General features: G+C 38.0%; 1 protein-coding gene across 1 annotated transcript in view; it reads right to left on the bottom strand.

Annotated features, from left to right (window-relative positions):
• LOC139124776 (eIF5-mimic protein 2-like) overlaps positions 1-12,237 on the bottom strand; it is a 162,730-nt gene that overhangs the window by 91,072 nt on the left and 59,421 nt on the right. The window contains 2 exon segments of the mRNA XM_070690888.1: positions 1,561-1,661; positions 2,225-2,401. Coding sequence (XP_070546989.1) covers positions 1,561-1,661; positions 2,225-2,401 — 278 coding nt within the window.

Below are 12,237 nucleotides of genomic sequence, written 5' to 3' on the forward strand. Positions count from 1 at the left end.
ATTGGATCGTATCACAAAACAAATCGACGTGCATCTGTATGACATATGAAGTAATCCTTGTACCAAGTTTGAATGAAATCGCTTCTTGCATCTCTGAGATATCTGCGTGAACGGACGGACGGACGCACACACGCACGCACGGACGCACACACGCACGGACATGACCAAACCTATAAGTCCCCCCGGACAGTGTCCGTGGGGACTAAAAACTCCAGACTCATGGACATTGGTATGGTTTTATTCTGGTTGCAATTTTTTTTTGAGTTGAAGAAATTCAAGGTTTGAAAATAACTCTGCTGCCTTTATCACAGCACAGGCAGAGTTTTATTTTTTCAAATGACATGAGAATTGCTTTGTCAGGGAGATGTGGTGCAGGACTCTATCCTTCAGATGTTGACATACCATCAATAGTGCATGAAGTTATTGGTAAGACTAAATCACAATCTTTGTTGAGTACGTTTTATGGTGATTTCAGAGAATCAAACTTGAAGTACCTCTGAGTATGAAATCATGAAACTTTTGACAGTATGCCGCAATACAAGACACTTAAGCACTTGCTCTTTGGGTTGTCTTATTCATCACTTTTCATTAATCCTTGACATCTTTCCTTATCATGTTTATGCGTTACTGTAATTTCAATTTTGGACAGCCTCGTCATCACCATCATACCATGTAGAAAATTATGTTTATTATACATTGAAACAAGTAAATTTGACATTATTCAAATGTTGGAAATTGAATAAAATTGATATCCATGGTTTCTCTAAAATTTCATCATGGATGGCGAGTCAGAGACTTGTTATCTTTAGTGTTAATATTATCAGTACTCCAGGTCATGCGCTGCCTAGCAACTGAATTGAAAGTTATCAAAATTACATGAACACAAACCAGAAGTAGGCAGTGTTAAAAATTTCATGCATGTTGACAAACAACATTGCTATGTGCAATTTTATATACATGAATTGTATTCCTGTTCCCTCCAGGAATATTTTGATGGAATGTAATACAACATGACGTAATTACATGAATATACATACATAAACAGCTGAACTGTATTAAAGGGACAAAGTCGGCCAGTTTTTCATGAATTTTGTTTGATATGAGATACTATTTAAATTGTTTGACATGTTGAAAGATAATGAATGGGTGACCATGTATATATTCGACCAGGGTTTTAGACTAATTAAATGAAACCATTGTGAAAATGAATTAATGGTCATGACCATTAATTCATTTGCACAATGGTTTCATGTATCTTGTCTAAAACCTACGTGGAATATACGCATGGTCACCAATTCATTCAGTACCCTTCACATGTCAAACAATATAAATAGCATCTCACATCATACATAATTCTTGAAAAAATGGCAAACTGTGGCCATACAAAATTACACTGAAAATAATTTTTAGTAAAGACAAACTCTGTTTGACTCATGTACTTGCTTTCAGCTCACAAAAGTCAATCAGATGCACAAAAGTATCCATTCTAAATGACTTCTGCCAGCCAACAAGACTAGTTCATTATAATCTGTGGTAGATTCAGTGGTGCCACTTACTCACCTGTTCCCAAGCTTTGACAGCTTCCACTGTATTGTCAGCTAGGAACACGCAGACTTCACATCGTGTTACTTTCTCATCTTCTATCAGACTTCCACCAGGAGCTTTTACAAGAATAACATCAAACAAATGGTTCACTCTAACCATAATAATGTTTCAGCTTTTCAATTACTGTTCCTTGACCTCTTTCAGATGAAAATTCATTCATATACATTGTTTTCTTGGAATAAGAATTAATTTTTTTCAGATTGAGAAGGTACATTTAATTATAGAAATTCTCCACATTCTAAAAAAGTCATTTCCGCCAGAAGAAATTAATGAGTAGTAAGGTCATACCATATACATTTCAAATATGTAATTTTATTTTCCATATAAGGTATACAGGTCAGTTACGCTCACGACCTTTTGAGGTCTTTCAAAGAAATGATCCTGACGGTGTATAAATCGACGTGGCGCTGAATGCGGAAGTGCTCGTTGGTGTATAAACCGACGCGGCACTTTCAGGGTTAATTTCAACCATCTTGACCTGATGGTGAAATATGGACTTTGTAGGAAAGGGGTAGAATCTGCACCCATTCTATTTTGTAAATTCAAAAACAAAACCATAGAGAGAGTTTTCATCCTTTGTTCAAAAGTGAATTCATTTAACACTTCTGAATTTACATACCCAATATTCCACCGGCAAAGAGAATATCAAACAGCACTTCTGCATATCGTCGGTAATCAAGTCGGCTTCCAGAGGTATCCAGGAATTTTGAAATCTGCTCAAGATCTTGTCCAGCATCAGCTATACCCTGAATTATTGCATCACGAAATCCCGTAGGATCGTATTTCTCCTTTTCATCTGTGAATAGTAAGAAAGTAGCCCGGTAACAATCATATTGTTACACAATTTCAACTTGTTTTCATTGTAATACCTTGGAAAGAGGAAAGAGTACTCTTCATTAATTAGGTCTGTGTTTGAAAATACAGCGATACAGATAGGGCTTAATGGCCAAAAATGAGTTCCATGGTGGTGAAAACATAAAACCAATGTAAGCCGCCATACTAATTACAAAAGTCATTAATTAAAATGAATCGATTAGTACTTAATCAACAGGATGCTGCTAAACATTGTTGCATCCTATCCTAACACTGACAGATTATCACTGGTACCATATTTCATAAAGTTGGATGCAGTACTTTGGACATTCACCCTAAAAACAAAATCCCGTATGTAAATGCAAACTGGCAATTAATTTATATATATAAATGATACCACTAAGTGTCATTGATTTGTATTTACAACACTATGAGATCAAAATCTGTACAAAGTTTCATCAAATTTAACGCAGTATTTGTGGATACATGTATATCACTCTAATTAGGAAAGTTCATTACATGTGCAATTACAAATTAATTAAGGTTCCTTGACACTGATAAATGTGTTTTTCACTGTTAACCCTTTTCCTGCCAAGTCGGTGAAAATCCGCTTGAAATTCGGTGTAGCCAGAATCTAAGCACTGGTTACAGTTTTTTTTCCCTGCCAACTCGGTGGAAATCAGGCCCTTTTTGGGTACCCCCTTTCCTGCCAAGTCGACGGCACTACGTTTTGCTATCCCCTATGTGTTTAGGGGTCATCCGAGGACAGGTTTTCAGACAAGGAACGCCTTTTCCCTCGAAATGGTTCGCAGGGAGTTGATAGACAGGGAAAGGTGCAGAAACCTGTCTGCCAGTCCCCCATACCCGAGGGGGGCTGGTTTTTTTTACCGCTTTTTAGCGGACTTGGCAGGATGACGTTTTCTGGTGGAGTTGGACGTACTTGGCTGCCTGGCACTGTAGAGATTGCTGCCGAACTTGACCAACTCGGCAATGCTAATCTAAAAGGCTACCTCTTGCAAACTACTTGGCAGATGGTGCCGACGGTGCGAGACGAAAGTCACTTATTCAGTTGTGCATGATTGAAAATGAGAACGTATTTTTGACGGGACGGCTCGACTTGTTCCTCCGATGGAACGGATATGAACGACTCAGAACAAGTCATCGTTGATGACACAGTCCCCACTTGTTAATGGGTAGTACTTTGATTACAGGTCCTCAGAGAGGATAGAGTCCTTTTATTAGGTCCGTGATAAAAATACTTTTGAATAAATTCGCTTGATACATGTCTGAGCTGTAGTTCAGGACATGAAAAAATCGTAATCAAATGGCCACATGGCGGCCATTTTGGATCGTATCACAGAACAAATCTATGTGCATATGTATGACAGACATCCAGCTCTATGGGTTTGCTCAGAATTAGATATACGCATAATTAATGAGGTACAGTATGAAGCATCATAAGGTCTCCCATCATACCATATATGAAGGGTGTACCACTTGTGGTTACTGAGTTATGGACAAACATGTATATTTGAGGTCAAAGGTAATCGAGGTCATGTGACATTTTGTCAAAATAATTGTATTGCTAAGTTATCCCTATATACCAAAAATCAGACCTCTAGCTCTATTGACTCGCTCACAATTAGATATGCACATAATTAATGAGGTACAATATGTGGCGTCATAAGGTCTCCCATTACCATATATGAAGGGTGTAGCACTTGTGGTTACTGAGTTATGGACAAATATGTATATTTGAGGTCAAAGGTAATCGAGGTCATGTGACATTTTGTCAAAATAATTGTATTGCTAAGTTATCCCTATATACCAAAAATCAGACCTCTAGCTCTATTGACTCGCTCAAAATTAGATATGCACATAATTAATGAGGTACAATATGTGGCGTCATAAGGTGTCCCATCATACCATATATGAAGGGTGTAGCACTTGTGGTTACTGAGTTATGGACAAATATGTATATTTGAGGTCAAAGGTCACCAAGGTCACATGACATTTTGTCAAAAAAATTGTATTGCTAAGTTATCCCTATATACCAAAAATCAGACCTCTAGCTCTATTGACTCGCTCAAAATTAGATATGCACATAATTAATGAGGTACAATATGTGGCGTCATAAGCTGTCCCATCATACCATACATGAAGGGTGTAGCACTTATGGTTGCTGAGTTATGGACATATATATATATATATATATATATATATATATATATATATATATATATATATATATATATATATATATATATATATATATATATATATATATATATATATATATTTTTTTTTTTTGAGGTCAAAGGTCACCAAGGTCATGTGACATTTTGTCAAAATATCTGAGATATCTGCGTGAATGGATGGACTCACGGATGGACTCATGGATGGACATGACCCAATCTATAAGCCCCCTGGACTTCATCCGTGGGGACTAAAAACTGTGTCACTGCATCCTTTTTGCAATATGAATACGATGAGAAACTAAATTTTTATTTTTCTTGGCCTTATACATGGGAGTCTTTGGACTGCCTTATTCTAGGTATACCACACGAACATGCTACGGCTTCTGAAAGCGCTCAGTGTGTAAGCATGTGGGAATTTTCGAAGCATTTTTTCTCGTTTAATTTGGCAAATTATCAGCAAATACCTCAATACTTCAAGGTACCCCTTTCTTCTCAATCGTTTCCTGGAGTTTCAAAGTCATACGAACGAAAATGAGCGAAAAATTTCGATGCAAAAATCGTGCATCAGCGAGAGCGGCGGCCATGTTTTCAACTCGCTATTTTTAGCCCACTGAGCCTACGCATACACAGCGTTCTATCGCAGTTGAGCCTGAGCGTAAAGACACTGAAAGTATTCATAGATAGATAGCCCATGATTCGACCTTTATTTTCGTGTTTTTCGTTTGAATTTTGGCCAAATAGTCGCTTTTTTAGCGGGTTTTGAATTTTTCTAAAGCATCTAAAAACATCATAATGACTTTTAATTATTAAACGAAAGAAAAAAATAAGAAATTTAATTAATTATTTACAAAATAAAAATATTTTTGACAAGGTGAATCATGCAGCTCAAAAGCGAACGATCAATGTTTTGGACGAGTGTGAGCGATTTTCGCGGGGATTCCCAGACCTATCGTTCATAGCTACGGCGCTTGAAAACACGGTCAGTTTCTGTGAAACGGGATGAAATTTTCTTTCAGGCGAGGCGTTTGAAGTCACTCTTGAGAAAAATTACTTATTTATCAGTGGTTGTTTTACCGTTTCATGAACCATTTTTTCGATTCAATCACTTGTTGACCTGAAAACAACGATATTTAGTACTCTTTTTCAACAGACTTTAGTAAGTAGCTGCCGATACGGCTGTCAAAATACTATCGTTTTCAAAGTACATTTTGAGCGAACTTTATAAATTAACATTCTGAACAACAGTGTAATGTTATGCTTGGAATTTTGTTGCTTTTGAGGTTCAATCGTAGTTTTTTATAATGATTCTGTTCCTTTCATCATCAAACATCGACGAGTATAAAATTAGCCCTAATCACTTAAATGAGAATTATGTGTTTCCTTTCGGTTTTGTAATATGTAACGAAATAAATAAGTTGATTTGTTTGGATCCTTTCCACGTATTGGTATTTTTTCCTGGTTGAAAGTTACCAATATCCTTTAATAGTCCTTAGTCTCTACAATCTCAGAAAAGAATGAAACGATTGATTTATAAAAGAAACTTTATTGCGACACACTTCAGTCATTTGAAGTTCAAAATTCAGTGTGCTGAACTCATATCTTGGCAGTGTTGAACTCTTCTGTTGTAGTATCTGCAATCGAAACTGGTACTTCACATAGAATAATTAAAAGCATTTCATCAACAGTTTTCAAATTCCACTTACTTTCAATTTGAATGTTTCCAACGACCAAAAAATATTGTGGATCATGGTAAGATTAAAACCTTACATATTCTAAAGGTACAGTAATATCTAATTACATAATTGGAGGCGTTAATAAAAAACAAGAAATGTTTAGGAAATTATGAAATGTAAATCAGAGCTGTTGAAAATTATTTAATTTTCAGGGTGTTGCCAAATCATGTGTGTATACATAGACTCTCGTAGTTTTTCTCGAGAGTCTATGGTGTATATAAGTATGTCTGGTTCTGAGACGAGCTGTATTGGCATACCGAAGGAATTTGTTGATAACTAAAAATTTAATTAAAAGAATGGTTGCCATGGAAACACTTGGTATAGGTTATTTTCAATAAAGTAGATATTCCTTCATCAAAATTTTGCTATGAACTTCATGAACATTTCAAAAATTTCCTAAATTTTCGTAGCCGGTGGTTAACCAACAAAAGTACATTCATGCAGGCTCTCGATCTCAGGGCCAGTGGCGACTCATTCAAAGCGAGAAATTTGCATAAATGGGTTTTTCTGTCACTCATTTTTTATCATTTAGAGTAGTTTTGTTGCTGAATGTTCATTGGTGCTCATAACAAGGGTTTTCTAGAGATAAAAACCCAGAAAAGATGGTTTAACACTATAAAATACTTGCTCAGACATTGCGTATACATTTGTACATGGTAACTTTTCATATTTCATCATCCGATGTGAATGTCATTTTTTGTACAAAAGTGACATTTTTGGTCAAAATTACAGTGATCTGGGAAGTAAGTTTACCATATTTTTTTGAAACTTGTTGAAAATTGTTTTTCTTTGCTGATATGCTTTGGTTGTACTTTTTAAACATCAATGCTCTTGAGTAGACTTTACCAAACATAGCGAATTTTCATATTTTACCCTATTTTTGGGTGGCCCGCAAAGGCACATTTTGCAGTAAAGTCAAACTTAACACTGCATTTCTGACTATCTAATTACCTTTCCTGCATGAACTTTCCCTTTTTTAATTACACTTCAGTAGCACTGCATATAATTAAGAATGCTTTGTTAAGTTCACCAATTATTTTGCATCAGAATGACTGTAAATCTGCCAAAATTTGTATTTTTCAGTCATTTTATAAATTTTCCGCGATGCAGAATTGGACAAACTGCCATATTTGGATATGTTTACATAAAAAGTAAATTTCCTTTGGTCAAAGATTAAATTATTTTGTAAAAAGAAGTTACTTTTAAATACTTTTAGCATCACATTTGTTACAGAGTTATGTATTTCAGGGAAAACAAGCCTATTAAAATCTATGATTTCATCAATTTTAACTTTTTCCCAATACTATGACCTTCGGCCGCGAGGTTTTACATACACAAAAATCTTCATAACTTTTGAATGACTGAACCGATTTTGACCAGATAAAAAGTATTTTTCATCATTTCCAAAGCACTCTTTGGAAAATGCATCAAAAAAGCAATTTAGTGATTTTAAAATTTTCACTTGGAATACATGGGAGTCTATGGACTGCCTTATACATGGGAGTCTATGGACTGCCTTATACATGGGAGTCTATGGAGGTGAAAACTAAAAAGTCCTCTAACACGGCCAAATTTGATCGCATTGTGGAACAAATCGACGTGCATCTGTATGGGGTAGGGTACTATCCTTGTGCAAAGTTTGAATGAAATCGCTCCAGGCATCTCTGAGATATCTGCGTGAACGGACGGACGGACGGACGCAGACACGCACAGACGCAAGCACGCACGCACGCACGGACATGACCAAACCTATAAGTCCCCCCTGGACGGTGTCCGTGGGGACTAAATACCATTACAAACTGGTGTCTGATGTACTAAGCTGGGCTTCAGCTCTGCAAGTTCAAGCCAGGCAACGTCCTTCACCGCCTTGGCCGTGCTATTCAATGGACGTGGCTTTGGATTTTTTATTTATTCCATCGTCCAAAGTATTGGCTCTGGTTTGCAGGCAAACGTATCCTCTTGCCGACGCATTGGTAACTACTACGCTGTTTGCGTACGGAGAATTCAAAAGGGGACATGAGGTCAATGATACGGGGATACCGCCTGCACTTAGCAGGGACTGCTTTTGTTATGCAAACCAGCTAGTAGTACAATGGCCGCCAGGCATGTGGACACGTCGATGGCTAGAACAATGGAAGCATATTGCGTTGTACCCGTGCATCGCAAAAGTGAGACTGACGACTTGGGTGTAGTGACTGGTTATCACTGGTTAGCTGCAGCCCAAGCCATGACGGTACAAACCCGTACCTGACTGAGGACCACTCGATTAAGTCAGTAATGAACGGTAACACTTGTAAGCCAACTCCCAAATGAGCTGGCTAAACTACGTGGAGCTGTGCTTCAATGGCTCAGCCATGTCGTTAATACAACGGCAAAAACGTAGTTTTTGTGCTACACTGCCAAGTCGTTGAAGGTACATATTCAATTGACCCTACCCTGGGGAAACAGGACAGGTTTGCCGGTGCTGCCGCACCCCTAGCACTACCCCAGGGTCTCTGACTAACAGACGAGTGAGGTGATGTTTGTGCCTAGCAGACGTGCGCAATACTGAAGGAGTTTATTTCAGAAAAAATAAACATGAAACGGTGATGAAATGTCGCACTCCCTGGGGCAAACAAAGCCGGTGACCTCAATTTTTTCTGCAGTAGGAGGTGAAAACTAAGAAGTCCTCTTACACGGCCAAATTTGATCGCATTGTGAAACAAATCGATGTGCATCTGTATGGGTTAGGGTACTATCCTTGTGCAAAGTTTGAAAGAAATTGACCTGGGCATGTCTGAGATATCTGCGTGAACGGACGGACGTACGCACGGACAGACGTACGCACGGACATGACCAAACCTATAAGTCCCCCCGGACGGTGTCAGTGGGGACTAAAAAGAATTGGCACAGGAATATCTCAGATATCTGCATTCATAAGCCCCTGTGCATGGACACAGCATTAATATTAATTTCATCCTGGGGACCCTGTGGATCATACCTGGGGACCCTGTGGATGGATATCAAAGACAGGAAAGAAAACGGCCGTCACACAGCCATTTATGATCGAATCATTACAAAAATCGGCGTGCATATATATGTGATAGAGATTAATATAGGTATCAACTTTTAATGCAATCGCGCCCGGTATCGCTGAGAAATTTACGTGAACGCCCGCACAGTCGTAAAATATAGGAAACAAAATGGCCGCCACGCAGGCATTTTAGACCAGATCAAAACAAAAATCAATGTGCATATGTATAACATATAGAGTAATCTATGTACCAAGTTTGAATGGAATCGCTCGTAGCATCACTGAGAAATGTGCGTGAACATACGCACCAACATCAAATACAGGAAACAAAATGGCTGCCGGACGGTGTCCGTGGGGACTAATAAGCATGAAATGACAATAAAATGACACACCCCCTGGCGCAAACAAAGCCAGTGACCTCAATTTTTTTCTGCAGTAACCCTTGAGCACCTTCCCGTCTACGGGCATGTAGAAATTATAGAAGTCTAACACGTATAAGTACAATGTATGGCTAAAGCTACCCTGAAAATGAGTGGTTTCTGCCAAAATGCCTGGCAGGAAAACATGCAGGAAAGCCAATCTTTTGCAGGCACCTATTATGGGGCGGTTTTCTACTGACTTGGCAGGGTGGCGGGCAAGGACGCTCGGCAGGAAAAGCTGGGTTTCCTCTGGGTCGGCAGAAACCATTCTCAAAAATGAGAATGTTGTGCAAAAAATATTCTCATCTTTAAAAAAATATTCTCACTCGAGATGCAGTGGTCTATTCCCTGTATTTTTGTTTCTTAAGATCCAGTGTTAGTGTTTTACTGTCTTTTGTGAACAATGATCATAGAAATGAATACACACAATTATTTGAACTTGTTAAGTTTAAACAATGTCTTTATTTCGTATCTCAACCTGAAAATCTGACACAACCCTGGTTTAGTACCAACAATACCACTCACAGGTCAACTATAAAAATATCATAACAAGTCATCGTTGATGACACAGTCCCCACTTGTTAATGGGTATTTTGATTACAGGTCCTCAGAGAGGATAGAGTCCTCTTCATTAGGTCTGTGATAAAAATACTTTTGAATGAATTCGCTTGATACATGTCTGAGTTATGGTTCAGGACATGAAAAAAATCGTAACAAAATGGTCGCACAGTGGCCATATTGGATCGCATCACAAAACAAATTGATGTGCATAGCTATGACATTGGTCGATGTCCTTGTACCAACTTTGAATAAAATCGGTTGAAACATGCGGATATGCCTGAGAAATGGCTCTGTACATGAAAAAATCGTAATAAAATGGCCGCCTGGCGGCCATATTGGATCGTATCACAAAACAGATTGACGTGCATATGTATGACGATGGTCAATGTCCTTGTACCAACTTTGAATAAAATCGGTTGGAACATGCCTGAGTTATGGCTCTGTACATGAAAAAATCGTAATAAAATGGCCGCCTGGCGGCCATTTTGGATCGTATCACAAAACAAATTGACGTGCATATCTATGACATTAGTCAATGTCCTTGTACCAACTTTGAATAAAATCGGTTGGAACATGCCTGAGTAATGGCTCTGTACATGAAAAAATTGTAATAAAATGGCCGCCTGGCGGCCATATTGGATCATATCACAAAACAAATTGACGTGCATATCTATGACGATGGTCAATGTCCTTGTACCAACTTTGAATAAAATCGGTTGGAACATGCCTGAGTTATGGCTCTGTACATGAAAAAATCGTAATAAAATGGCCGCCTGGCGGCAAAAATGGATCATATCACAAAACAAATTGACGTGCATCTGTATGACATATGAAGTAATCCTTGTACCAAGTTTGAATGAAATCTCCGGGCATCTCTGAGATATCTGCGTGAACGGACGCACGCACGCACGCATGGACGGACGGACGCACGCACGGACATGACCAACCTATAAGTCCCCCGGACGGTGTCTGTGGGGACTAACAATCAGTGCTGAACACTCAACTGTATCAGACAGTGACGGTCAGTCGGTTGTCGAAAAACTGATATAACCTGACCTCAGTTTATTATTCCTGTGAACACAGCAGAGCCCATCGGTATGCAATTTGTCAATGTAACAGTAATGGTAAGAAGACTGAAATTTGAGAAAATGCCTGATGTAAAAGGGACAAAGTCGGCCATTTTTCATGAATTTTGTTTGATGCAAGATACTACTTATATTATTTGACATGTTGAAAGATACTGAATGAATGGCTGACCATGCATATATTCGACCCCGGTTTTAGACACTATTCATGAAACCATGGCGAAAATGAATTAATTCACTTTCGCCATGGTTTAATTTAATGTCTAAAACCAGGGTCGAATATATGCATGGTCACCCATTTATTCAGTACCTTTCAACATGTCAAACAATATAAGTAGTATCTGGTATCCAACAAAATTCATGAAAAAAATACCGCAATTATACGGTGTCGCTCACATTTGATCAAAATTGGTATATACCAGTATGGGTACCAAAGATCAACAATAAATGTTGTTATGACAATAATTTCTGCACAGCACAACCAGAAAAACAACAAGAATGACAGAAGTTTGACATACTGCTACAGAGAAATTGATGTTTTGATCAAAAAAAGGGCAAATATTGTCCTAAAAACACAAATATTGAAATTTCACCACATTTTTTGCAAACAGCTTCTCAGCTTGTCAAAAGATGATCTGCAACATTTCGCGAAATCTATCAGCAATATAAATCACAGCACGCAATCTTATTTGCGCTAGTGATATGGATGTACATTGTATCTCAGACAGCGTCTAACTAAAAAAATTATAAATCTGAAAATTTACTTAAAAAGTAAAAAATATTAGCACAGCTTTTCTCATTTGGAAAATT

The sequence above is a fragment of the Ptychodera flava genome (genome assembly GCF_041260155.1).
Source record: "Ptychodera flava strain L36383 chromosome 23 unlocalized genomic scaffold, AS_Pfla_20210202 Scaffold_24__1_contigs__length_23054250_pilon, whole genome shotgun sequence".
Classification (NCBI taxonomy): domain Eukaryota; kingdom Metazoa; phylum Hemichordata; class Enteropneusta; family Ptychoderidae; genus Ptychodera; species Ptychodera flava.